This window comes from Myotis myotis, unplaced genomic scaffold, assembly GCF_014108235.1.
Source record: "Myotis myotis isolate mMyoMyo1 unplaced genomic scaffold, mMyoMyo1.p scaffold_m19_p_12, whole genome shotgun sequence".
NCBI lineage: Eukaryota > Metazoa > Chordata > Mammalia > Chiroptera > Vespertilionidae > Myotis > Myotis myotis.
In genome coordinates this window covers 26,008,794-26,036,475 of record NW_023416316.1, presented here as the reverse complement: position 1 = coordinate 26,036,475, position 27,682 = coordinate 26,008,794, and the positions used below count along the sequence as shown (strand labels likewise).

General features: G+C 52.9%; 1 protein-coding gene across 3 annotated transcripts in view; it reads right to left on the bottom strand.

Annotated features, from left to right (window-relative positions):
- Positions 1-14,209: 14,209 nt before the first annotated feature.
- The window catches only part of SHB (SH2 domain containing adaptor protein B), a 127,020-nt gene continuing 113,547 nt past the window's right edge, over positions 14,210-27,682 (bottom strand). For 2 of the 3 annotated variants that reach the window (XM_036330317.1, XM_036330314.1), the window contains exon 6: positions 14,210-15,034. In XM_036330317.1, the coding sequence (XP_036186210.1) occupies positions 14,851-15,034 (184 nt within the window). In that variant the 3' untranslated portion in view covers positions 14,210-14,850. The remainder of the gene's footprint in view (positions 15,035-27,682) is intronic. The other variant, XR_004971218.1, reaches the window with a different exon arrangement.

Below are 27,682 nucleotides of genomic sequence, written 5' to 3'. Positions count from 1 at the left end.
GCCCAGTAGGAGGTGTGCAGGAGGCAGCTGATCCACGTTTCTAACTCTCTATCCCTCTCCCTTCCTCTCTGTAAAAAATCATATATTAAAGAAAAAAGAAAGTGCCCCACCTGGCCCCTCTTTCCACCTGGCCCCCCTTTCTGGCCTTGGTCCATAAACTCATGGAGAGTGGCCTCTCTTGACAGCTACCGATAGGATCCCACAGTTTACAGAACACTTACCTGTGCTTTAGGTTAGGACTTAAAGTCTGACCTCTTCACTGGCAGTTCAGAGGCCGAGGTTAGGTAACAGTCCTGACACTTAGCAGGAGTGACCTTGGACGAGTCATGCCCTGAGGCCCAGATCCCTGTTTGAAAAGGCACTCCCCTGGCGCTGGTAAGAATTACTACCCTGGGAATAGTGGTCTGATTCCACTTGCAAGCGGGAGGCACACAGCAGAGCTGAGGGGCTGAAGGAAACCGGAGAGGACTGTTTGGAGGGGAGAGGCCCTTCCTGAGGCTCCTGCAATAGGTGAAGTGTGTGCACTTGGCTTGGGGGGAGCCAACAGGCACCCCCACTGGGTGAAGGGGTAGCCCGGGGATGCCTTTCCTTGCCCACCTCCCCCCAGAGCGCTTTGTAGCTATTGCCTCCAACCTGTTGTCTGGGCTGCTGGAGTTGGGGGTGTGGGAGACCATGCTACCCAACTTCAACCAACACTCTGCTGAAGGACCCACTGTGTGCCATCGTCTGTCCCCAAGCTCTCCCGGGGGAGCTTAGAGGCGAGTGAAGGGCATAAAAACAAAAGACTCTGGAAATTCAGAAGCACGAGGGACCCTTCCGCTCAAGAGAGAACTGGGAACGGCATCTCGGGCAGGAGGTTTTTGAACTGGGTCTTGGGGGATGAATGGGTGGAATTTGGACTCCTGGAGAAAGTTATGGTGCAGGAGATAAGATTGTAAAGGTCAGGTGGCAGGGTCTGAGAGTGCCAGTTTCCACTGCCAGGCACAGGCACCTGGCCTGTCACTGGTGCGAGAGAGAGAGATATCAGACTCCGCAGGATAATGACAAGGCCAGGCAGCGATCTGGAGTGATTAATCAGGCAACCGTTGGGGAAGGGCATTTGTATCAAAATTATGTTTGCCCTGTCCCGTGTGAATTCCTACTCAGATGTAGTAAGTGGAAAATGAATAAACCAGGCATCCGGCATGTTCATAAGCATAAAAAATTCATTTCAGATTAGAATGGAAGGTTATTCTGTGGTAAAACCTGAAAAGGGGGAAGAGGTTGAAATTAAACACACCACTGGGAGATGCCAGGCCAGCAGGGCCACCCTGCCTGGAGCTGAGCCAGTCTGCTGCTTTCATGCTGCAGGCCACAGTGGTCCTCTGCCCCTCCAGCCTCAGCTCCCTGTCAGACACCCACAGGCCCTTGGTCGGCTCTTCTTCGGTGTACGAATGTTGGAAACCCAGACCTGCTGCTGTGAGTGGCTCTGGCCACATAAGGTCATCTTAGGTCTCTCCCTAGCAAGGGGTCAATGACTTTCCTTTCCCTTCAGCTCACATTTCCCAAATCATCTGGGCCTATCTCTGCCACGCCCCTTAGGTCCCCAGGCTCCGGCCAGGAGGTCAGCACTGCTGGTTCCCTTCCATGAACTTGCTGGTTCTTCTACACGCCCACAAGCTGCGGACATTTCGCCCTCTGGGCCTGGAAGGTCCTGCCTGCTGTTCACCCTTTGCATACAACAGAGCTTCGCTGCTTTCCCTGACCCCTACCTCACTCCCCCGCACAGCACTGTCAGCCCTGCCCCCCGCCCCCAGGGCGTCCTTGAATCCCTTCTGCTCCTCTAACTCAGCGGTTCTCAACCTGTGGGTCACGACCCCTTTGGGGGTTGAACCGACCCATTCACAGGGGTCGCCTAAGACCATCGGAAAACACATACATAATTACATATTGTTTTTGTGATTACTCACTACGCTTTATGTTCAATTTGTAACAATGAAAATACATCCTGCATATCAGATATTTACATGACGATTCATAACAGTAGCAAAATTACAGTTATGAAGTAGCAACGGAAATAATTTTATGGTCGGGGGTCACCACAACATGAGGAGCTGTATTAAAGGGTCGCGGCATTAGGGAGGTTGAGAACCACTGCTCTCACTGGTCTGTGAACGACAGGTCACACACTCCCTTTCTCCTTTACCCATTTTCAACCTCACATTGACCTAGCGACACACATGAGCCACATATATAACCAGTCAAGGGTTTTATTCCACAAGCCTGTGAGGTGGTCGATTCCATTTATCCATTAATTTACTGTCATGCTGGTGGGGAGTGAGCCTTAACCTGGCTTTACACCAGAGTTAGCTTGGGACCTTTAAAAACCAAACCAGCGGAACAAAACCTGAGAGATTCCGACTGAACTAGTTTGCAGTGGGAGCTGGACCTTAGTATGCTTTGAAAGCTCCCCAGGTGTGTGGAGGTTTCCAACAGCACTCGATCCTGGCGTCCCCCAGGTGCCTATAGATAAGAATCACCTGAACTTGTCCCGGCAGCCTGTGAGCCTGGACCTGCTACATAGATACCACCTGGGAACCTGTTAGAGCTGACTCTTCCGGCCCCACCCCACACACAGTGGACTGGTACCTGTATTTAACAAGGTCACCGGGTGATGTGTATATACAGTGGGGCCTTGAGTTTAATTCGTTCAGAGACCGAGCTCGTTAAGGAGCTCATTGACTCAAATTATTCTATCAACTCAATGCAAAAAATTGGCTGAGAGACAGCTGGTATCTCAAAAACCTCGTTAGTCGGGACACTCGTAAGTCAAGGCCCCACTGTACTTTAACGGTTTAAAAGCTAGATTCTAGGTACTGGAAGTTTGGTTTGAAAAAAAAAAAAAAAGATCTCCAGTCCCAAAGCAGACCTACGACAAAGTCAGAATATCCAGGGGAGAGGCCAGTTGGCTGGTCTACATTTAACACAAGCCCCAGGCAGCTCTTCTTAGGTAATTTTGGGAAACAACAGCTCTACATTGATATCCTGACCCATAATAATAACCTAACGTTTGAAAACACAGGCGTCTGCAGGGTCAGGAATACGAGTTAGTCTGCAACCCATAGAGCAGTGGTTCTCAGCCTTCTGGCCCTTTAAATACAGTTCCCCATGTTGAGACCCAGCCATAAAATTATTTTCGTTGCTACTTCATAACTGTAATGTTGCTACTGTTATGAATCGTCATGTAAATATCTGATATGCAGCATGGTCTAAGGCAACCCCTGTGAAAGGGTCGCTCGACCGCCAAAGGGGTCGCGACCCACAGGTTGAGAACCGCTTCCTTAGACAGTGGCTCTCAACCTTGGCTGCACATTAGAATCACCTGGGAATCTTTTTAAAATCCTGATTTCTGGGCCTCATCCTCCGGAAATTCTGTTTCTTTGTTATGGGGTGGGGCCAAACATTAATAACAAAGAAACAGAGTTTCCGGAGGATGAGGCTGAGAAATCAGGATTTTCAAAAGGTTCCCAGGTGATTCTAATGTGCAGCCAAGGTTGAGAACCACTGCCTTAGGATGCGGACCCACTGCGCTCGCTCTCCCTCCCGGTAGCTCGCCTGTGCCGTTCCCTCCCCACCCCCAGACCCAGCAAGTTACCATGAGCTTCCTCACTCCAAGCTCCAAAGGCCCTTCCTTTACCTCTGTAACTTGTTTCCTAAGCCCATTTCTTCTAGGAATTACCTTTTCTACCTCTGCAATTTACCCCATAAATGTTTTCTTTCAGTTTGGGTCTTGGCTTTGGAACCTTTCCTATCCAGAACCCAAATACCGAGGTTGCTGAGCCCAGGTTCGGTCCGATCCCACTGGTCAGACACCTGGTGCCGTTCCAGCGCCTGCTACACCGTGAGTGCCCACAGGAGAGGGGACGTGCACCAGCTGCAGTCAGGGAAGGCTACCTGGAAGAGGACCTACAAGGCATGACGAGGGTTTAAACAAGGTGGGCTCTGGGAAAAGCATGGGATGGGAAGGAGTGTGTACGGAAGGCGGCCCCGGGCATCTCATTCTTCCTGGCCTATTCCTGTTCTCCAGCTCTGCCTTTGTCCCGGGCACCCCTGCAGACGGGGCGATGCCTCTGGTAGTTTTCAGGGCTCCGAACAGTTGCTGACCTCTGGGAGGGATCATGGGACACCTTACTTGTATCTAAGTGACACATACTTGTGAAATACAAACATTTTTATCGAGTAAGGGCCAAGTCAATAAAACAACAGCAAACATTTGCACAATGCTCTGGGTTTTCCAAGTAGTTGCATGGCAGTTATTTCCTCTGATTTTGACATATTGCGTGTACCCAGAGAAGTCCCCTGACCTGCTCAAGTTCAGTACCTAGTGAGGGGTGGGGCGGGGACGCCACTCCCGCCACTGTTTTTGAGAACAGAAGCACAATTGCGTAGTTGGTGCCTTGAACTTGGGAAAAGATCGGGCTGAAGGGCAGCAGGCAGACTAGCCCTTTCCCAAGACTCTCTCGTACAAGACACCCCTGAGATGCTTCTTACAAATAAAGGTTCCTGGCACCCACCCAAAGCATACTGAGTCACAGTCCCCAGGAGGAAGGGCTTGGGGGTTGTGTTTTTTTAAAAATATATTTTATTGATTTTTTACAGAGAGGAAGGGAGAGGGATAAAGAGTTAGAAACATCGATCAGCTGCCTCCTGCACACTCCCCACTTGGGATGTGCCTGCAACCAAGGTACATGCCCCTGCCCGGAATCGAACCTGGGACCCTTGAGTCCACAGGCTGACGCTCTATGCATGAGCCAAGCCGGTCAGGGCAGGGGGTTGTGTTTTATAAGAGGCACATATGAACCTCACGATGAAGCAAGGTGGGAAACACGGAACGAGTCGCACCTAGACACGAGTTGAACTAGAAACACTGAACGAGGTCAGCACACCCGGGATTGAGCCCAGACCCAGTTCCTGGCTGTGCCCCTGGGTCAAAGCCCTCCCTCTCCCTGAGCCTCAGTATCTCCATTTCCCACCTTCTGAGTCCCCGAGGGAGGCTCCCCAAGGTGGCAGATCCTGCAGGAGGGAGGCTGAGTCTCCTGGTTGGTGTGGAGGGGGCAACGGAGCTCAGGGACTGGGTCCCCTGAAGCTCTACATGTCCCCCTCTCTCTGCTCCTGGGGGATCTCTCTAGATCCTGCTCATTGGGCAGTGACCTTCCTCTGGGGGGTGAGGTACAGGCCATGAGCCTCTTCCACTAAATCTAACTTCTGCTTTCCCAGCAGTCACTGCACCTCTGAGCCTCCATTTCTCACCTGCACAGGGAGGTTTTCATCAAAGGAGCCGAGTACATGCTCAAGGTGAGGTGCACACGGTCAGCTGGCCATAAAGGGGCTCTCGCCATTGTTGCCTCGATTCACAAGTTCTTACTGAGGACCTACTATGTCCCAGGAGCTCTGCTAGGTCCCTGCTTGTGTGGAATCCCCCTTCCAGGGACATTCTAGTGAGTGGAGACTGACAATAAATAATTAATGCAATACGTGTTTAAAATTTAAACAATAAAGACACTGCATAGGTATTTAAACAATAAGAACAATAAATAGGTTTAATATTGAAATAAACAACCAATATAATTATTTAAACAGTTAACACAACAGATGCTTATTATTTAAATAACTGCAGTGCATTAGCATTCATTTAAATAACAAATAAAGGTGGGATGTGGGGAGATGCCTAGATGAGGGGAATGGAGGGACTGGAGAGGCCAGCTCTGGACGCTGGCCCAGAAAGGAAAGAGACCTTCGTCTGCGGTCCTTGCTTTGTGCCTGTTCAGTGGGATCAGGGCATATTTAACTTGTAGCCTCCAATTCACCTCCCACCGGAGACCTTCTGGGAATCCAGAGCCTCTTTCCTTTGAAATTCTCTGGCTGTAACGACCCTTGTCCTTCCTGTGAAAATTCACCCTGTTCTCACCCCATTTGACATTGCAGCTTGAAGAAGCTAAGGGCTTTCGTCCAACACTATGCCCAGCCTTTGCAATGACCCCGTGTAGCTTCACAATATCCCCATGAGGTCTCGTGCCACTTCATGGTGGAGGAAATAGAAGCTTTTTGCTCCTTGCCCAGGTCACATGGCTGGAAGGGATGGCGTTAGGATGTGACCCTGGGCCTCCCCTGTTCTCCCAGGGGTCACAGCTGTTCCTCTTCTCACCTGCCTCCTGCACTGCAGGAGGGCAGGGCTCCTTCTGCCCCTCACGGGGTCCCCCCTCCCCGGGGGCTCCCAGCCCAGGACCTCACCCTCAGAGGTTAAAGGGCTTGCTCAGTGTCATTCGAGGAGCTGGAAGCTAAGGTGACCATCCCAGTGTCAGCACCGAGAGCCTGTATCCTGGACAAACCCACAAGCACAGCCTGGCAGCCTCCAGTCCTGCCCTCTCAGCCCCATGCCTGAACTTGGGGTGTCTTTGATTTCTTTTTTTTGGACTGTCTCTGAGAAAAGGAAACTGCTTATCATGCCTGCCGTTTTAAGGGAAGTCTTAGTTGCTGACTGTCCTCAAAGGTAACCAAAGGGCACTCCCAGACACGGACGTGGAAGATAGACTAGCCTCTCGGGAAGACAGAACCTCTGACCCAGTAATGCCACTTCTAAAATTTTCTCCTTAAGGAGGAAATACAGATAATGTTTTATGAACATTATGCAGAGCTGTGGTTATACAAAAACTTGAATAAGCTCACTAAATTAAAGTAGAATATTATCCTGGGATGGAGGGGAGCAATGGGGGGAAATGGGAGACATCTGTAATACTCTCAATAATAAAGAAAAAGTAAATAAAATATTGTGGACGAAAGGGGCCACATGCTGACCTGACAAGCTCAGGGGAGGTCTGCATGGTGGTCTTGCAAACTCAGAGACCTAAAGTAACCACAAAGGATGGTCTGAAGTTAAACTTTAACTAAAAGCAGTTATAGTGGGCAGTTATGTCCTAGGCCAGTATCTTCACTGACAAGGTCAACCTTGACCTCAACTGAGCCTATCCGTCTTTTTGCATCTATGATAACATACCCTTGAAATGCCTGGGTAACTTGTAACTTCCCTTTTTCTGGAGCCCCTGGGGCACAATCAAATGTGCTGGGAGCCAGGACAGATACCACAGATTCCTTCATTATCATGTTAATTGTTCCTGCACACACTTAAGTACTAGTATGTGTCCATCATTTTACTTTTTTTCCAATCCCAGGGCCTTTGCTTTCTCCCGCCTCTCTAGTCTATCACCAATGGGTTTCATGTAACCCGCCTACGTCCCTTTCCTTTGGTTGCAATGTATAAACACAGATGTAACCCGTCATTCTCTGGAGCAGTAGCTCAATTCATTGAGGCTCTGCTTCCCGGCATATGTCAGATAAACTCACAAAAATTCTTTACAGGTTTCAATGGTTTTTTACGTTAACAATATCATTCTACTAAGAAAAAAAAAAAAAAAATCAGCCCTGGCTGGTGTGGCTCAGTGGATTGGTCCAGTGTATAGGAGGCTGATGGATGTTTCTCTCAAATCACATTGACATTTCTTTCTCTCTCCCTCTTCCTTTCCCTAAATATCAGTAAACGGTTCCTTTAAAAAAAAAGTCATAGGCCCTAGCTGGTTTGGCTTAGTGGATAGAGCAGTGATGGCGAACCTATGACATGCATGTCAGAGGTGACACGCGAACTCATTTTTTTGGTTGATTTTTCTTTGTTAAATGGCATTTAAATATATAAAATAAACATCAAAAATATAAGTCTTTGTTTTACTATGGTTGCAAATATCAAAAATTTCTATATGTGACACGGCACCAGAGTTAAGTTAGGGTTTTTCAAAATGCTGACACGCCGAGCTCAAAAGGTTCGCCATCACTGGGATAGGGCGTCAGTCAAGACTGAAGGATCCCGGGTTCAATTCCAGTCAAGGGCACATGCCTGGGTTGTGGGCTCAATCCCCAGTGGGGTCGTGAAGGAAGCAGCCAATCAATGATTCTCTCATCATTGATGTTTCCACCTCTCTCTCCCTCTCCCTTCCTCTTTGAAATCAATAAAAATATATAAAAATAAAAAAAATAAAATAAAATAAAAAAAGATCATATATGCCGGGAACCAATTCCAGCATTGTCATAATTTCAAGAGTTTCATCAAAAGGTTGATGAGAGCCCTGACTGGTTTGGCTCAGTGGATAGAGCACCGGCCTGCGGACTGAAAGGTCCCAGGTTCGATTCCAGTCAAGGGCATGTACCTTGGTTGCAGGCACATCCCCAGTGGGGGGTGTGCAGGAGGCAGCTGGTCGATGTTTCTCTCTCATCGATGTTTCTAGCTCTCTATCCCTCTCCCTTCCTCTCTGTAAAAAAATCAATAAAATATATATATATATATATATATATATATATATATATATAAAAAAAAAAGACTTGGGGACTCAACAGGGTTGAGTCACACTTGTAGTCACCCCTTGGGAATGGCTAAAGGCATTTCCCCAAACCTGAATAGGAAACTGATTGTGGCTGCCAGACAGTTAAAGGGCATCTTAATCGACATGTTATTGCCTCCTACTGGCCAAACACCTGAACAGCCGTAGGCTATTCCCCAAACTGACAATGCTTCTGTATGTACCCTTTGAAACCTTACCCTTTGAAGTGTATTATCTCCACCTTGCCTTAGGACAAATTGTGTTAATAAAAGCAAGGGTCCTAGACAAGGAGGGAGTCTTCAGTTCCTTTAGCTGAAGCTCCTCTGACCCCCAACGCCTTTCAAAGCCTTTCAAAGCCTTTCAAAATTACATCTCGTCTCCGGACTCTTTATTAGTCTCTGGATTCCTATGTTATCTACGCACAGTCCCTTTTCCAAATTCCTGAACCCTTCTTGATGCTGGGACATGAACCCCGGCACATATGATAGAAGATTTAATAACATTATGGAAAAGCAGATGGCACAATGTTAAGTGAAAAATGGAGGGCATATAACTATATAAACACAAAATGAGCCCAATTTTGTTTAAAGTAATGTATACAAGCAAAGAGTCCTTCCACACATGGTTAAAGGGATAAAGAAAAAAAAAAATACAATGGAATATTATTCAGCCATAAAAAGGAAATTCTGCCATTTGTGACAATACGGATGGGCCTTGAGGGCATTATGCTAATGAAATGTCAGAGAAAAACAAAATATCACAAGTGGAATCTAAAAAAGCCAAACTCATAGAAACAAGAGTAGAATGGTGGTTGCCAGGGGCGAGGGGGTAGAGGAAATGGGGAAACATTGGGCAAAGGGTTCAAACTGACAGTTACAAGATGAATAAGTTCCAAGGATCTAATCTTCATCGTGGTGACTATAGTTACAATACTGAATTGTACACTTGAAAGTTGCTAAGAGACGAGATTTTAAACGTTCTCACCACAAAAAAATTGTAATTATGTGAGACAGTGGGTGTGTAACTCACCTTACTGTGGCAATCATTTTCCGGTATGAGCAGTGCGGAGCTGTCCTAATCCGCCTCGCCTTCCTTTTCGGTCGGCGTGAATTGGGGGGCTTAGAGTGGAACAGGTGAGAGCACTGGCCCGGGAGCCAGCGAGCCTCCAGCCTTTGCTTACTCTGGCTTCTCTCCCTGGGATGCCCCTACTCCCTGCATGTGACACATGGCTCAGAGTGTCACTTCTTCTGTCCTTTTCTCAGCTGTCTGTACCTGGGCTCAGCACCCATCATCCACCAGCCCGCATGGCCTGCCAGGTGTCTGTTTACAAGTCTGCCTCTTCCCTGTCTAGGCCTCCAATGACTTGGAACTGCCTTCCCCTCCCCCTAGGACTGGGTGCAATACCGAAAAAGACCACATGAGGGCGCCGGAACCACACTGGTGATGCCCTGCTGCCCAGGCAGACCTCATCCCTTTCAAAACTGTCCCGCAAACCAGAGATGACATTGGTCACTACAGCCCTGAGATGCGCCCACTCAGGAGGGAGCCAGCGAGAAACAATTGGCTTCAAAGCTCCGAGAAGAATCCCCACCCCTGCCCCAGTCTTCCCTGAGCTGTGCTGGCCAAGGTGACCCTCTGAGCGGCCGCCCGCAAACACCCGAGGCATGTGGAGAGCGACTGGCTGTGTGGCCTTGAACCAGGCCCTGTACCTCTCTGAGCCTCAGTTTCCCGCACTGCTGAGTCTTCGTGCAGATGCAGTGAGGCAGGCGTCCGACCACCCTCCGCTTCCTGCTGCTCCATGTCACCAGCTTGGCCAGGGCCCTCCTTTCATGCTCAATGTTTGTTAAATTGAACTGAAAAGAAATAAAGAACTCCTCCGAGCATGGACTAGGAGGTGAGAGGTGACCACCAGAGGCATGTTCTCCTTCCCCTTCCGGAAATTCCTGGTCACAGAGCACAGGCCCTTTGTGTGCCTGCGGGGCAGGTGGGGCAGTGCTCTGAGGCGCCTGGGAGTGGAGGTGTGGATTCTGGGTCACTGGAATAGGGAGAGGAGGGAGGAGAGAACCAAAGCCTGAGTCCTGGGGGCAGTGGGGGCGGGGGGCTCCTTGGGAGGGAGGGACAGGAGAGGCAGTGAGTTCCTCCAGGGCCAGGTGGGGTCGGGGGTCCACTCCAGAGCAGGCTTCCTGGCTTGCAGGGGCCCAGTGCAGCCTCAGGTGCGCAACTGTGTGAGGAGGGGCTGGGGCTGCAGACCCTGGGTCCTCCCGCCTCAGGCTTCTGGCCTCAGGTAGCATTAAGACATCGGTCAACCACATGTGAGGTCAAACAGCGGGAGATTGTGTGCCAGTCACACATCTCCCCAAATCCTCAGGGAGACCAAGAATTGCTTCCTGGCTCGAGGCCCCACTTTTGCTGATGGCGACCAGCGATGCAATTCCCTTGTGTTCAGGGCTCCACAGCACCCTGGGGCCTCCCTGTATCACCGGCAGTTGCCTGTTTGTCTTCCCCACAGTGGGAACTTCCAGAGCGTAGGGGTGGGGGCCCATTCTCCTCCGTATCCACCAAGGCCTGCGGACCAGAGGGCACTTGACAAATGTTTGCTGAACAGGTTAATTCATTTTCATTTAACGAGCTCGTCAGGGCTCTGCCTTTCTCCTAATTAGGAAGCAGGAGGGTTCCCTTTCCCCCTGTAACTACCCACCTTTGGGGGATGATGGCAGACCCTCCGCCTCCGCAAGCAGAAGGCGATCACACCGGATTCCTGGGGACACGATTGCATTTTTAAGAAATAAAACATGCGTGCCCAACGTGCCCAATGAGGCGCATCTAAGCAAGACACTCGTCTATGAAAAGGTTCACGGGCGCTGGACATGATTGCTCAGCTGATCACGCGGAATTAGTGCATCGCAGGGCAGCTCTGTAGCGGTGGGTGGCTGGTGCAAGTCTCCCGGCAGGGACACGACACTGAGGAGAGGGGAGGGCGCCGAGTGGGGTTCTGGAAGACGCTCCTTCATCGAAGGCTCGGGGCTATGCTGCTCCCTCTGGACCACGTGCGCCTTTGGTCTTTGCCGGTGACAGACCCTGGAAGGTGAGGCGTGATGTGGCAGCTCACTGGGCCCGGCCAGGACTCTGCGCGGGCCAGTTCCGAGTGCCAGCCTGCCATCTGCCTGCTGGCTGCCGCACCCACTGTCCCTGGTCTGAGAGCAAACGCCAGCCCAGCCGTCTGTCCTGGAGGCCCTTGGCAGAGGACACCAGGTCTGAGAGTCCGGGAGGGCCGGCAGAGCTTGGTGCTCCGAGTGTTAAAGCGAGACTCTGGGGCCGTTGCTGCAGCAGAAGCAGATTTAGGCCCAGGGCTCCCCCGTGGATGCAGCCGCGCCCACAGCTCGCAGGCTGGCTACTGGGCACCCGCCCAGGGAGGCCTGGGAGGAGCCCGGCACTGCGTCCTTCCCGGGAAGGGGTCCGCACCTGTGACTGCTCCCCGGCAGGCAGGGGGGCCTCTCCCCACACAGCCTCTCTCCCTGTGGATGCCATCTTGGGGGAGGGGGCGAGAAGGCCCCGGACTCCTTGGCGCTCAAGGACACAGGCGTTGAAGTGGTCGGGTCATTATGGCCGATAATGAAGCTGGCAAAAAGGGAAAGAAAGGGAAAAAAAAGTCCCATGGCTCTGAGCGAGGCCTGAGTGGCTGGAGGTTGTGTTCTGCGACAAAACGCCGAGGGCCAGAGATTGTGTGGCAGGGAGCTTTATTTTTCCCTCAGAGAAATCCAGCTCATTCCCCCCCTTTAATTGGCAGCAGATGAAAAAAGACAAAAGCCAAAACAAAAACCAAACTAACGCCAGTAACCTGAATATGAGTGTTTCTGAAAGGGAAAAGCCGTTTCAATTGTTGGATGTCCAAGAAAACATGAATCCACGCTGACAGAGGAAACGGCCACAATTAGAGGAAGAAGAGGGAGAGGTTCATAAAATTAAGGAAAAAAATTCCTTTCAGCTGCTCCCATCCTGTAAGCGGGCTCCTCTGGCCTCCGTCCCTGAGGGGCCTCCCTGGGGGACTTGAGGAAGCGGCCGCAGGGGAAAGAGGGGGGGCCAGGAATCCCCTGAAAAGCGCGGAGGGCAGGCGTCGCTCCGCCTCAGCCCACAGGCACACAGCCTTTCCGAGGAGAAACCTGGAGGACTGTCTCCCCAGAAGGACCAGGGCTCCCTGCACTGCTCAGCCCCGCGGCCTCGGGAAGCGCCCTGGAGAAACCGAGGCTGCCTCCGAGGTCCCCAATCTCTAACCTGGTCCTAAGGATCCCCGTGGTACCGTCTCCTTTGGTACTTCTGTTTGGCCACGTGCCAACTCATTTTCTCATTCTGACTCACACACACACACACACACACTCACACACTCACACACTCACACACACGGAAAGCGTGAATCACTCCAGGTACTTTCTTGCCTCAAAGGATGTTTCAGAAAATAAAACAGGTGAAAGGTCAAGGTTGAGTCTTCGGAGACCAGACTCGGGCCACAGCCAACGTGGTAACCACAAGGTGGATGGGTCTGTGGGACCCACAGGTGGGAGGGGCTGGAGGCCACTTAGACTGATGGGCAGCACCTGGGAGGGCGACCCAAGAGGGGGACTGGCAGAAAGACTGGTCGCCAAGGTCACGGCTTTGGTCACAAACCACTGGAATCCACGGCAGCCTCCCAAAGCCACGCAGCTTAGCCCGCTCTGCCCCGGCTCGACGGGTAGCCGGCAGGTCCTGGTCCTTCGAGGGGCCATCTCCAATCCAAACAGCGAGCCCATCCTCGGGAGCCCTGGCAGTGCCGAACGCTGAGGCCTGCTGGTGATGCTGCTGGAACTCGGCCCCACGTGTGGGGCCATCACCGAACTTCCACTCCCCGCGGACCGGTGGGCGCCTGGTGGAGGCACCGAGACTGGAAACGCCTTTCTGGCTGCGGATTCTTCTATTTCTTCCATCCTCATTCAGCCAGTGTGGCGGTGAGGAGGTAGGAAAGGAGGGGGCTGAGTAACAGCAGCCTGGTCTGCCCCGAACATGTGGGGAGAATCCCTGCTCCCCACAAGGGCAGGGACAAGACAGAGGGGAGTCTGTGTGGGAGTGTTTTTTTTTAAAAAATATATTTCTTTATTGATTTCAGAGAGGAAGGGAGGAGAGAGAGATAGAAACATCAATGATGAGAGAGAATCATGGATCGGCTGCCTCCTGCACGCCCCACACTGGGGATTGAGCCTGCAACCCGGGCATGTGCCCTGACTGGGAATCGAACCGTGACCTCCTGGTTCACAGGTTGACGCTCACCTGAGCCACGCCGGCCGGGCTGTGTGTGAAAACAGTGGATGACCAGCAGGGCTCACATCCAGGAGTCAGGATTTGCTTTCTCCCAGGAGCAGGATAACAGCGAGGAGTGAGGCCATGTAGAGGCAAAGCACTGGCCAGGCTCTGCCAGTCTGGGCTCAAGAGCCTCCTCTGCTTATGAGCTGTGACCCTGGGCGAGTTACCTTCCCTCTCTGGGCCTCCTTTCCCCTTATGTTAAATGCCTCACAGGGCTGCCAGGCCAAATAATGGGAGAGTCTGGTTACTGGGTCAACATTTGAGGTGACCATGCTGGAGCCTGAACGTGGATCTGGCTGCACCCTCTACAGGTTGACTCTCAGGGGACAACGCCAACTCCTCTGCCCCACCCACTGCCTCAGCCCTGAGCTGGGCTCTGCTTCCTCCCTCCCACCACCCATGCTCAGGAGACACGCCTGCGGTGAGCACTGGGCCCTCAGAGACCCTCTGTGGTACAAAAAAAGGGATGAGAATACATATTAAATGACTATTTTATTTACACACCCTAGTCATAAATAATTGAATCCTCTTTTGACCGCACAATGATTCCTTGAAGATCTAATGATTACACCAAGTGATAAAGTGGATTAGAGGGCTTACTCACATCTGTGTGTGACGGATGTGCGCACACTCTCACACACACACACAGACACACGCACACCAGAGGGGAGGCAGGACTCCAGGCCTTCCAGCTCTCCCAGCACCAGCGTTTGGCTCCCCACACCCGGTGGGGCCCTGGTGGGAAAACTGTGCTCCCTGCACAGGTGTGAATTCCTGACAGCGGGAGAACAAAGCAAAGCGCTGCAACCCAGGCGGTTCCCTCCCCTCGGAGCTGCTTGCCTTTGTTCATCCTGCAAGGCATCTCTTTGGATTTGCAAATATTTTAATTCACAGAAACTCAAGGAGGGGGTGGGGGTGGGGGCTGGGGTGGCTTGTGGGCCGTCCCTCTGTCTCTATCCAGGCCTTTCCCAGCCCCCTTAGTGGCAACAGCATTCTAGAGACATGCAGTGGTGTGCCAGTACCATACACACGACACAAACTGGACACGCTGGTCGGCGGGGGCTCCGGCTCCTCCAGGTCTGGGCCCTGTCAGCGCAGGGCGAGGCTGGTCCTCTCACAGGGTCCGCACAGCCACCGGGTAGAGGAGGGACAAGTGCTCAGCACCTTTGATGGGCAGCTTTCTGGTGGTGTAGTAATGGATGACTTCTGGGACACTGTCGAACGGGGGGCTGTTCTGACCCAGAATGTACTTCTCTTTGGTTTTGGCCAGTTTCATGTGCATAAAGCCCTGGTTGCTCCTGTGAACAAAACACAGAGGGTATTAGGATCTGCAGGATGACAAAGGCCAAGGCAGCCATACTGCTCAGGCCCAGGGGACAGGTGCAGGAGGGCTGAGGGCCAGGTAAGCAATTTCTCAGAGAGCCACTCGAGATTTAGCTGTGAACAAGCACATGTCACATATTCACACTCATTACCTGGAGAACTACCCCTCTGGCTCAATCCCTGCTAAGGTGCAAAGGTTCCTTGCTGAGATCCCAGCCATGAAGTACCTCTTCAAGTCAAGACCAAAGCCCAGGCCCAGCCAAAATGCAGCTGGGCCTAAGAGCTCCCCTCGTCCCAGCATCAAACTACGAACCAGCAGCAGACACTGCTGCAGGGGAGTCTTTCCACCTCAAGACCGAGGGCCGTCTTCCTGTCCCTCATGCAGTCATGTATTTAGTGTGAGTCCCTGATGCCCGGACTAGTGGGCAGGCAGGAGTCATCACCCCCAGTTTTCAGATGAGGACAAAGTGTGGCAGGGATGACAGGCAGTAGGTGGGGCAGAGGGGTTTGCTTTGTGCCATTCAATACAGTATGGAACTGTCACTGGGAAGGGACTGCCCAGCTGGGACTACATTTCCCAGCTTCCCTGCAGCACTGTACCCATGTGATTAGTTTTAGCCAATGGAATAAGGGAAAACATTTGCTCTTTCTCAGAGCTGCCCCTGGGTAGGCACTCTCCCCTCTTCCTCCCTCTGCTCAGCAAACCCTGCCTCCTTCTCCAAGGCCCAGCTTGAGTGTTTCCTCTGCTGGGAAGTCTTCCAGGCTCCCCCAGGCAGAGCTCCGTCCTCTGCCTGCACCGAGGACCAGCACATGATGAAGGATCATGCCTCCATCTGCACCTGCTTTCTTATAACTAGAGGCCCAATGCACGAAATTCATGCAAGAGTAGGCCTTCGCGGCGGCGGCTGCAGCTCCAGCTTTGTCCCGGAAGGAGGTCCAGAAGGATGTCCGGTCTAATTAGCATATTACGGTTTTTTTAATTATAGATTACTTATCCACCTTCCGAACCTGGGACCCTTCAGTCCAGTTAGGGCCCGAATTCCTAAGAATTCCACAGAGTAAGGTCTGTGTCCACCGTGCTCAGCACCTGCTAAAAAGGGCAGTGGGCGGGCTCCTTGGAGATCAGAGCACAGCCCTGTGCCCCGTGCCCCTTGCAGCCTGCCAGCTATCCCAGCAGGCTGGGTGGGTGCAGCTCAGGGACTGTGGAGGCCATGCTGCTTCCACCTGGCCGAGAGGGCCTCTCCCACCTCCCAGTCAGGGCCCTTGCCACATCGGATCTCTCACCCCCACCAACCTGCCTTTGCCCAGGTCGCCCTTTCCCTGCCCACTCAGTTCCAAGCCTGGCCCTTATGATTTTGCTGCCACATCTGTGGATGCCGAGGTCTCCAAAGCACAGTCCAATATACTGAGTATCTGCCACTTAGTGAGGAAGCTGGGGCTCCGACCTCCTGCCACCTCCTCCAATTATCGTGTCTGAACACATAATTTGTGGCCAGGGCCTGGCGTCCAGGAGACCAAGGCCACCCCTGGTGAGGCCGAGAGCTCCGTGTGGACACAGGTTTCCCTTCTAAGCTCCGGCTCTTCTAGCTCTGGCTGTGGTCGCGGGGGCACTGCGGGCTTGCACACTCTCCCAGTCAGGACTGGGCTCCCCTCGCCATGCGCGCCTGTCCTATTAACGCGTCAATTTGGACTCCGGGACCTTTTTCAAATGGGCAGAGCAAATGCTTAATGAAGTGCAGGCGCTGAGCAATACATCTGCTCGTAATAATGTATTTAGAGATGTCACCCTCGGCTTAAAGGAAATCGTTTGGAGAGCAATTATGTTTCAAGAGAGAATAATTCCTGTAAAGAACTGAAATTTAAATCAAGATTTTTAAAGGCTGACAATGTTCTAATTACAGAGCCTGTGGCAAGTTCTGCTCCGCAGTGAAGGGTCATTTCACTGGAGAATCGCCTCCACACATCTGAGAAGCAGGAGGCGCACTTGCTTAAGCTGTTAGGAAGGAAATGGTGTGTGTGCGATGAAAAATGTACAGCCCCTTCGAGCGAAGACTTGGCCGCCCACCGCACTGGAGACGCCGTGGGCCTTTGCAGGCCTGGAAAGGACCGTACTTCTTGAATGAGGCTAAGGAAACAGGGAACAGTTAAAAAAGCTTGGGGTGAGTGTGGGGAGAGAAGGGGCTGGAGCTGCAGGCGAGTCCAGGCTCAGGCAGGGAGGGGCAGGACCTCGGGCACATCATGCCCCTTTGTGAGTTGAGTGGAGTGTTTTGGGGTGCCAGACCATGCTCTCACACACCTATGGCTGGGGTGCAAAGCGTAGGGTGTGTGAGACAGGACCGCAGCAGCTGGCCCGGAGCGAGTCTGCACCAAGGCTGGCGCGTAGGCACGCAGCTGCAGGGAGAGCCGACTTAATGTTTAAGGAGATTAAGGAAAGTAACTCACGTGGGTTAACCGGACAGTTTCACACAGGTTGTCATTAGAACATCCAGCAAGGGCCGTGGCCATGATGGTGGCAACAGCTGACTCAGCCAGAAATGGAGGCAGAAGTTCCCGTTCCCAGGCCACGGGGTCGGCACGGCCACCAGGTATTAGAGATGCGACACTGATGTTCCCCCTCAACAGACATGGTGCATGCGAGGCAGGGAAGCTCCCGAACTCCCTCCTGACCCTCCAGGCCTATGGCTGACGCTTGTATTTCAGTACATGCTAGGTTATAACCGAGCCAGGCTGTGCCAACGGGGCAGGCCAGTCATGAGGTTCGGCAGAGAACTCAGACCCTGTGACCAGCCTCAGCCCGTGGCCTGACCATTCCCTGGCACAGGTTGAAAGGCCAAAAGCTGGCCTCCCAACGGGAACCCCTGCAAGAGTGGCCGTCCTCCCAGGCTCAAGCACTGTGCCCTGTGGCTGTGCCCATCCCCCTGGATCCCTGAGGAGCCTGACAGGATGGTCTCCGAGGCGCTTCTGGGCCTACGGTTCTGGATTCCCTGTGTGCAAGCACAATCTCCGCCTACTCCGTGAAGGCTTCTTGCAGGAAGGGGCCTGAGGGCAACCACACCCCCCTCCACTGCTGCCCATGTGCCCCTGTCCTACTCTCACTGGGCACTTCCTGTGAGCCAGGCCGTGTGCTGAGCACGGAGGCTCAGTGGGCAGGAGGCAGGCTTTCTTTCCGAGACAACCTGTCAAACCTCGACTCATGCAAAGGTCAGGCAAAGCCTCGTCAAAACACACCCAAGAGCTGTGCTGTCACAACGTGTCCTGATTGGCCACAGGGTTGCCACGAGATGCCACCTAACAACAGCTGAACATTTAAAAACAGCTGCCAGACATGCTGTAGACTCACAGAAGACACCAAGCACAGGGAGAGAAAAAGTTAAAGCTTCCTGGGGGGCCGGGGATGCACCAGACAACCAGCAGGCACAGGGATGCTCTGCCGCTCGGACAGTGGCCCTGGAGCCAGAGCGGCCTGGGGACCATCTCCCTCGCCCTCCTGGGGCACTTTGGTGGAAACTGAGTTCAGAGATAGCAACACTCTGGCCCGATGCACACAACAAGGAGGGCGTCGGCTACAGCAGAACCCAGGGCCCTCGAGTCCCGGCCACCTACCTCCCCACCCTCCCTCTGGAAAGGCAGCGGTCCCTGGGGAGTTCAGACAGGCTGCCACCACCTGTCCAGCTCCTGCGCCAGCCCTGTCTTCTTTGATAGGACATCTTGCGAGAGCAAAGTCACAATCAGGGGTGTCTCTGGTGGCTGACCTGTCTAATGAGTCTCGTAAGGCTCTGAGGCGGGGGTGCTGGTGCTGTCAGGGCCTTCATATCGCTCATTATCATCACAAAAAGCACCTCCTCATCACCAGGATCATCAAACACGCCTGGCGCGCCAGCCTAATAACAGGCCCCACCTCGTCCCATAATCACGGGCTTTAATAAAACATCACTCAGCCCGCAGCTGCCGGCCCGAGCAGGGCGCGAGGCCTCACCTCTCGCTTTTAGACCTAATTGCTTGATGCATATTTCATGAAGAATCCCGGGTAATACTTATGTTAAATCGCTTCTTTTCATGATGAAATTACTTAAAAACACTTGCATATAATATTTATGTGGGAGAAGGCGAGGAAATTGCCCTCTGGGACTAGCGTGCAGCCCCAGTGGCAGGAGTCTCTGGTTCACCCTGTCAAAGGCAGTTGGGGAGCTGCTTTCTTGACGGGGATACCCTCTTGTCCAAGATGCCCCAGAACATTGTCCCTGGCTCCCCTCCGCCACTGCAGGATGAATGACACCGCACTGGCACTGCTTGAGTCCCCACTGTGCGCCAGGCACCAAGCTGAGCTGTTGCCACACATTATCTCACTTGAGCTCACAGCAAGTTGCTCAGTTGGTGTAACTATCACTGTTTACAGGTGGGGAAACTGAGGCTGGGGGAGGTCGCGGGCCTTGCCTCACGGGACACAGTGGGGCCAGGAGGTCAGTCTGTCTGTCTGACCCTGAGCCTGTGTACTCTTCTTAGCCCGTGGACAGCATCCAGGGCCCTGAAGTTGCCACTGTAGCCTTGTCTTCCCTCCTCACCACCCAAGCAGATGGACTAGGTGTTCGGGTGGCCCTTGGGACTCTGTCTTGAGACCTGGCTTTCCTACAGCTCTGTGAGCTCCTGAGGTCATGAACCCTGTCTGTTCATTGTGACATTTCTCAGCAGGACAAGCCCTCAGCACAGGCCTGGCACAGTCTATCTGTCCGTCCATCTATCCATCCATCCATCCATCCATCCACCCAGCAGTTATCTAGTGAGGGTCTACCCAGAGCCAGGGAAATGAGGACCTCTGGACTGTAAGCTCCCCAGGGCAGGCTGGTGGCCACTCCACCTTGACCCCTAGTGTGGCCCAGCCAGTGTGGAAGCTGCCTCCTCCAAGGCCAGACACCGTGGCTGCTTTGGAGAGCACTGGTCCCAGGACGCACCAGCAAGGTTCTGCAGAGCAAGCTTAGCGAGGGACACAGCCATGGGCAGCACCCGGAGGGTCCCAGCTACAGGGGGACAAAGGCAGATGCCTCTTAAATCAGAAAGATCTTGCTGAGAAGACCACAGGGAAGGGTAGGTCAACCCGTCCTCTTTCCTTGGGATTCTAAAGGAAAGCATTCCTGGGCTACTGAGCTGGCAGCGCCCCTGCCCAGGCCTAAATAACAAAGCATGACTATGAGACAAGCTCCCTCCAAAAGCCATGGTTTTCCTGCCAGCCCAGGCCCTGCCCACTCTGGGGCCCAGTAGATCTCTAAATGGGTGCATTTTTTGGTCTAAATGGACCTCCTCTTGTGGAGTCATTTTAATTAAACATGAATGTTACATGTTCAAAGATTCCTGGGGCCAGATCTGTGAGAGCAGAGATTGAAGGAGACTGTACATTTGAAATTCACTCGACAATTGGTTGCAGGGGAGAGAGCTGTCACCGGCCCCCGACCTCCATGAAAGCACAGCAGCCAGTGCTCACTCCCGGAGCCAAGGGAACACCACCCTGTGCTCAGCACGGACAGGGCACGAGACCAGCCCGACGGGCCCTTCTGCCCCCACGGGCGTGCACTCGAGCTGGTGAATATGGGCGTGAACAGAACCAGTGGAGAGAGGGGCTCGCTCTAGGTCTGGCTCTAACGCTGATCTGCTGTGACCTTGGCAAGGGAGCTTCCAGAGGGACCTGGTCTGGAGGGGGACCTGCAAAACAGGTAGCTCCTCCCATGAGCCCACCCCACTGTTGGCCATGCTGCCTCTGTAAGCAGGTGGCTCCAGGGTTCAGGCAGTCTCCTGCCCTCCCACCCTCTCTTCCACCTCCAAGGAGAGGGGATATTTTCCTGGGTCTGTAGAGAAACTCTCCTTGCCACACCTATGAGCAGGTGCAGCCCCTCCAGAAACGGTCTGTGTGCCTGCAGAGACGTCTGCTCTGAGGAGAGCACTGGGCCTGTGGCCGGGGAAATACCCAGATCTCAAATGACGGGGCCTTCAGAGGACAGATACTTCTTCGACACCTCCCGAGGGCCTACTGTGTGCAGGCTAGCATGTGCACATGCTGTGAACTTCTAACATAGGGCCTGGAAGCCACCGCTGCCCTTGGTCCTCGCTGGACCAACCTGTGGCTTCACAGAGAAGCAGGGCTGGCATTGTCTGGGCAGATGAGAAGACTGAGGGCCAGAGGGAGAAGCAACTTGCCCAGGTCACAGTGAGAGGCCAGCAGGGTCAGGGTCAGCACGGGAGTAGTTCTTGCTGTGTGACAGGCTCTCTCCAACGGCGCAGTGCATGGAGTGGGGGGTGCAGAGGCCCCTTCCAGCTGAGATTCGAGAGTCCAGGGGGTGGGGGAAGGGGCTTACAAGGTCACACAGCAAATGTCTGCACATCACCTTCTGCCTTCGGAAACAGCCTTGTCATAGTGACAAGCCAAAGACACATAAGCTAGGTTATTGCAAACTAAGGCCTAAATGTAAACGCCACTGAGCCAAATGACTTGATTTACAACCAAATAATTAGGTTTCAATAAATGCACCGGCGGCGATTAGCCTTCCTGAGACACCTGGGCATTTCTCAAGCTCCACGTTGGCGGCCCAGGGTGAGGGCCTTCAGTAAGTCATGACGAAAGCTGTCTCCAGGCAGCAGGAGAGCTGGCAGGTGCCTCTCCGGCAAAGATGGGTACGCATAAAGCTTGCTTTGTGCCACACAAAGCAACAGGCAGGTCAAGATGAACCCACGGGGGCAATTTTCTCAGAAGACTAACAAAGTGTCAGGCAGGAGAATTTTAATGATCAAGGCCGACAGTGTGGGGAGTGAGCTTCCCATTATGGGAGGTGTGCAAGTGGGAGGGTAATAATGCTTGGAGGTCAGCCAACTGCACATGAAAACTACAAGGGGAGGGGTGAGGTATGGGTGGGAGGTGATGGGAGATACGCTGTCAGAGCTTTAGGAAGGGGAAAGAGGGTCTGTGCAGCACCCCCCGCCCCCCTTTTACATTTAATTGAGGACTTTTCCAGGAACACGAAGGCCCTTTGTGTTTGGGATAGGTGGGGCTGGTGGTGGTGGTGGGACTGAATTTAGATACCTGGGTTTAAACTCTGATCCCACTGATGTCAATGGCTGGGCAAGTCCCCTCTCCCTGGGCCCCCAGCGTCCCCTTTTGGGAAAGGTGAAGGGGGTCCCCTCCAGTCTGAAGTTCTCAATGAGGGACAACCCGAGGGTGGGGGCCACCCAGGCACCAGACAGGAGGACCCCAGGCAGTGCAGGATGCAGGAGGAAGGTGGGGCAGCACTGGGCACAGTGGGTCCCAGGCTTGGGGACCGCAGGATGACAAAAGCAGGCCTCCTCGGGCCGGTGCCAATGGGATGGACAGGAAGCATTCAGGCCCAGGGTGATCCTCCTCCTATAGGACAAGCGCCTCCCAGCCACACTCTCCTGGGAGCAGTGGTTCTCACCAGGCAAGTCTCCCTTCTCCTGGGGATGCTGGGCAATGTCTGGAAGCAGGTGCTGCTGGCATTCAGGTGGGAGCCAGGGATGTTGCTAAACAGCCAACTCTCTATAGAACAGTCCTCAGAGCAAAGAGCAAGCCAGCCCCAGTGCCAGCAGTGCCAGGAGGAAAGCCACACCCCCCACCAGGTGCCAGTGCCTCAGCTTCTCCTACGAAACGGGAATGCCAGGAGGCCACCCTCACGGCAGCTGTGAGAGGTGAGACCTTCCACATGAAGGAAGCATGAACATTTGGTAAAAGCTGGGTCACCTGGCTCCTTATTTAAAGGGCTTAAGAGACAGAATTTGCTAAACAGCTTGGCTGCAAAGTGCTCCAGGCTGTTCCCAAGGACCAGACGGCCACCCCACGCCCAACCAGCAGATGAAGGGAACATGCACACCTGTTGGGCAAAGCGAGTCGTGGGGGTGAGCACCAGCTGCTGGAGAGGGCTTTGAGGGGCACATGGGCTTTTATAGGTAAAGGGGAGCTGGAAACCCGGGGTTCACCCTGGGGAGGCGGGGAGTGACACAATGGGGCCCTCCTGGGTGAGGACGGCAGGACAACTCCAAAAGACACAGGGCAGGACCCACCATGTGCAGCCCTGGGCGACCCAGGTCCGGGTCTTCGTCCCCACCGTGTCCCTTGTGAGCGGCGCTCAGTTTCCTCATCTGTGTCATGGCGTGTTCACCACCTGCCATAAGGGCTGTCCTGAGGCCCGGGATGGACAGTGCGTGAGCAAGCAGGGCAGGTGCTGAGGCTCAGGGGTCTGACATGCCCGCCCCCGCCTCCCGCCCTGCAGGAGCCTGTGTACACGTTGCTGCCCATCTGGTTTGTTTTGTTGCCCAGGCAGAGCACTAAGCGTGTCTGCCCGTCTGTCTGGCCTGTTGTCCACGGCCATGTTGGTAGCCCAGAAGCCATGGGTGGCCAGGCAGCCTCCTGGCTGGAGCAGGAGGCCTGGGGTCCGGCCCCATCTCTGTCGCTGGGAACAATGGGCAGGGTGTTTACTTTCTGCGATCAATTTTCCCTACCATCAAGCAGTACTGCAGACACTTGAGAGCACACTGTTCCACAAGGGGGTCCACATGAACACACAGAATTGAGGAGGAAAGAGGTTTTTTTTGTTTAAATATCCTGGTCATAGACGGTCCATGGCATTTATTAAGAGGCTACTGTGGCCAAAACCGGTTTGGCTCAGTGGATAGAGCGTCGGCCTGCGGACTGAAGGGTCCCGGGTTCGATTCCGGTCAAGGGCATGTACCTGGGTTGCAGGCACATCCCCAGTAGGAGATGTGCAGGAGGCAGCTGATCGATGTTTCTCTCTCATCAATGTTTCTAACTCTCTATCTCTCTCCCTTCCTCTCTGTAAAAAATCAATAAAATATATTTAAAAAAAAAAAAAAAAGAGGCTACTGTGTGTATTGCTCAATATAGTCAACATTTCTGAGGGAGACAAGATACTGAGCGAACTTTTGAGACCACTGGTTCCCTGTCCCCATTTTACAGGTGACACTGTGGTCCAGGGGGTGGAGTTTGCTCGCATTCCCCAGAGAATCAGGGGTCGGAATGTCCCCTCCCCCGCCTCACCGCTGTGCCACCAGCTGAAGGGGACTCTGGGGCACTCCAGTGGGTGTGACAAGTGGAGAGTGGGGAAGAGGGTGGGTGTGCAGGGAGGGAGAGGAAGCTGCAATCCCCAATTACCATTCTCATCCTTAAAGCACGATGTGTACCCTTACCACCCTCCTGCAGGCTCCTGTCCTAGCGGGGGCTTCCCTGCTAACTGACCCAGGGCATTCATTAGCACAGCAAGGAAGGGGGCTCACCCACAAAGCAGTTCTACTTAAAAAAAAAAAAAAAAAAAAGGTAAAGAAGGGAAATCCAGAGGGACCTTTACAAACTGCAACTTACAACACACCTACCTGCTCAGCACCCTGCATCTAACCCAGCCGTGGGCAAACTACGGCCCGCGGGCCGGATCCGGCCCGTTTGAAATGAATAAAACTAAAAAAAAAGAAAAAAAAAAAAAAAAAGACCGTACCCTTTTATGTAATGATGTTTACTTTGAATTTATATTAGTTCACACAAACACTCCATCCATGCTTTTGTTCCGGCCCTCCGGTCCAGTTTAAGAACCCATTGTGGCCCTCGGGTCAAAAAGTTTGCCCACCCCTGACCTAACCCGAGGACATTGCTCTCCTCCCTGTCAGCCACCCAGACACCCTGGCTGATCACATGACTGACAGTGGTTCTCAGTGGAAAAACCTCCCGACAGCCCTGGGGGCCTGGACCCCAGTTTCTTCATGTGAAGTGGGGAGCAGTTTACAATGTTCTCTAAAGTCTACTGGAAGCAAGCGGAAAGAGCTCTGAACTGGACACTGGGGACCCAGCCCCAGCCCTGGCTCCTGTCCTCTTGGGCCTCAGTGTCCTCCTCTCTACAAGGAAGGGACAGGGGTAGATGACCACCAATGAAGCCTGGCACTTAGGAGATGCTCACGCCACAGGATGAAGGCATTACTGACTACTCAGATGTTAAACAGAAGGACTCACCTTCCTTACAGACACCCCAGAGTCCCAGGGTTGGAAAGGAGTGCAGGTCACTCAAAAATAGCCTCTCCACATGTGCCCCGGATGCTCACATCAGGCCCCGGGGTCTTGTCAAGCCAGTGGCTCCCAGGCCTATTTGGAACCAGAATCTGCTTTGAATATGCTCTGCAAGAGATACTGATGGACATTCACATTTGAGAACCACCACCTGATTCTCTGACGATGGAAACGCCTTTGTAATATTCACAACATTTCCCATCCAGCTTTTGTTGCTTACTCCAGTGCTAGGGAGCTTATTCTCCACTACACAACCCTTCCAACCTTGGGCGGCTCTGCCCGTGAGCAAGTCCTCCCAGGATCTGAGCTGAAGTGTGACCCACGCAGCTTAGTGATGGTAGCCCCGCCCCCAGCTCGGGGCCCTGAAGGCCACAGGTGCCCCTTCTGCCCTGGGGAGGGCAGACCTGCCCTGCTTCTCTCTCTCCAGCTGTCCTCACGGGGCAGACTCTCCTGCCCCTTCCCACGCTGGCCGCGCCCTCTGCCCACTATCTCGCATACACTGAGGACAGCGTCCTGCGGGTCTGTCCCTCTTAGCCAGCACCCCTGTCTGGATATGACTCCACCATCAGTGTGGACACCCAACATCTTCATGCAACTCCTTTCTGGTGTCCACTGACCTCCTGAGTACACCTCTCTCTTCTACCTCCTCCCCGAGTCCCAAAGAACAGGACCTGACTGAGAGGCAAGTGTCGTTGGGTAAGGACAACTCACCTCTTGACCGAAACCAAAGGGGCACGGCACCAGCGCGAGAACATTAAGGAGCAAAGCCCACTGGCCTTGCCTCACTCACGAGGTTTGCAAATGCAATTCTGAAAGGTCACGGTCAGCCCTTAGTAATCTGGGTTCTGGAGGGCGCCTGTCTCATGTTGGGCATTCATTCCGGCAGCTTCTTGACAATCTCTGTCCACAGGGTGGAGAATTCTCTCAAAATTAAATCTCTGGCTCTTTGCTCCCTAATGAAATTGATTTCTGTCTTGATACACAACAAAGCTTTCATTTTATTATCTGGCCAGGGTTTGACCACATTAATTATAGTGGTTTCTTTTCCAGCGTGGCTGCAAGTAATTGAGTCCCCAAAAGTTACTATCAGAACTGATTGCTTTTTGAAAGCACAGCTCTTACCACAGTCCAACAGCCGACCCTAGATTCTTCATGGAAGATTTTCCTTTGGTTAAGGCGGGAACAATTCAAGACAGGAAAAGTATTTTTCTAGCCTGAAAACCTGAACTCAAAGTAGGATTATGCTAATGTTTGGAGACTGATATGGACATCTGGGTGTGCCCAGAGCATGCTATCTCATGGTTTTACCATCATCTGTGTCAGACCTCAGATGCTGCTCTGAGTTTTTAAGCATTACCACTGGCATAATTCTACCTGCCTAAGAGGAGACACACTGCAGAAGCCTGTTCAAATCTATGTCTAACACCAGGTACCGGGGACTGCAAAGAGCCCACCTGGCGCTATGCAAACGTGTTTCCCGGGAGGCTGTGTTCAGCCTGGGGGGGTGCACAGGTTCAGTGTCAGGTGGAAATCATGGCACGTCGGGCGGTGGGAGGAAATGGTGGACAGGAAGAGGACTGGGGCTGCAGAGTGCAAGCAAGACCAAGGTAAGCCCCTCTGCCTCTCAGCCCTTTTCCTTGAGGACAAAGTGGGGATGCTGTGGGGAGCAGGAGAGAGCTGTCTGGGACTTCAGAGTTTACGAGGCATGTCTCTCTGTCCACAATATTATTGGTCACCTGGGCCAACGGAGGGCTTATGTGGAACAGACAATTAAAAACTCAAGTTGGGACCACAGGGAGAGGGGATACTGCAGAAACCTCTTCCTCGAATCCCAAATGTAATCACCCTACCTTGCTGTTACTTCCCCCTAAATTACTACTGTTCTCCAAGGCCCTGCTCAAATGCCACCTCCTCCAGGGGGCCTTCTAAGATGCCCCTGGTCTGACTTACTTGCTTCCTCCCTCACTTATTCTCCGCCACACCTCTCTCCATCACAGCACTCACCTACCTGCATCTCCCCCTACTCAGACTAGAAGCATCTGATGTGCCTTCATCTGTCTTCCCACTTGGTTGAAGGCCTAGTGTGTGATAGGAACGCAGCAGTAATAGCCATACTGAAAGTCTGGGCTAAGAATGTGGCAGGCTGGTCCCCAAGCCGCCTAGAGCTGTGAGCAGCATGTGGGTTTTCAAAAGGAAAACAGCAGGGGGAGAAAGGTTCTAATTAAAGCATTTCTAATAAGCCAGCTTTGCCAACCCAATTGTTTCTGATATTCCTCTTGGGCAAAGAAATCTTTTTTAAAAAAATCATTAAAAGTGGCAGAAAGCACCCATGGCTGGAAGGAGGATGGTGGCTGCTCAGTGGGCAGGTGTGAGGCGCTAAGAGCCAGGGCGGAGTGGTCCCTGCCGCAGCCAAGCTGAAGAGTGTGCAGGAGTGTGAGGGTCACACACACAGCCAAACATTTTTATAGCTTTAGCATCTGAACTGTGGGAACAAAGACAAGAGCTATAAAATCTGACATCCAATTTTCTAAATCTGCCTCAAATAGCAAGAATGATT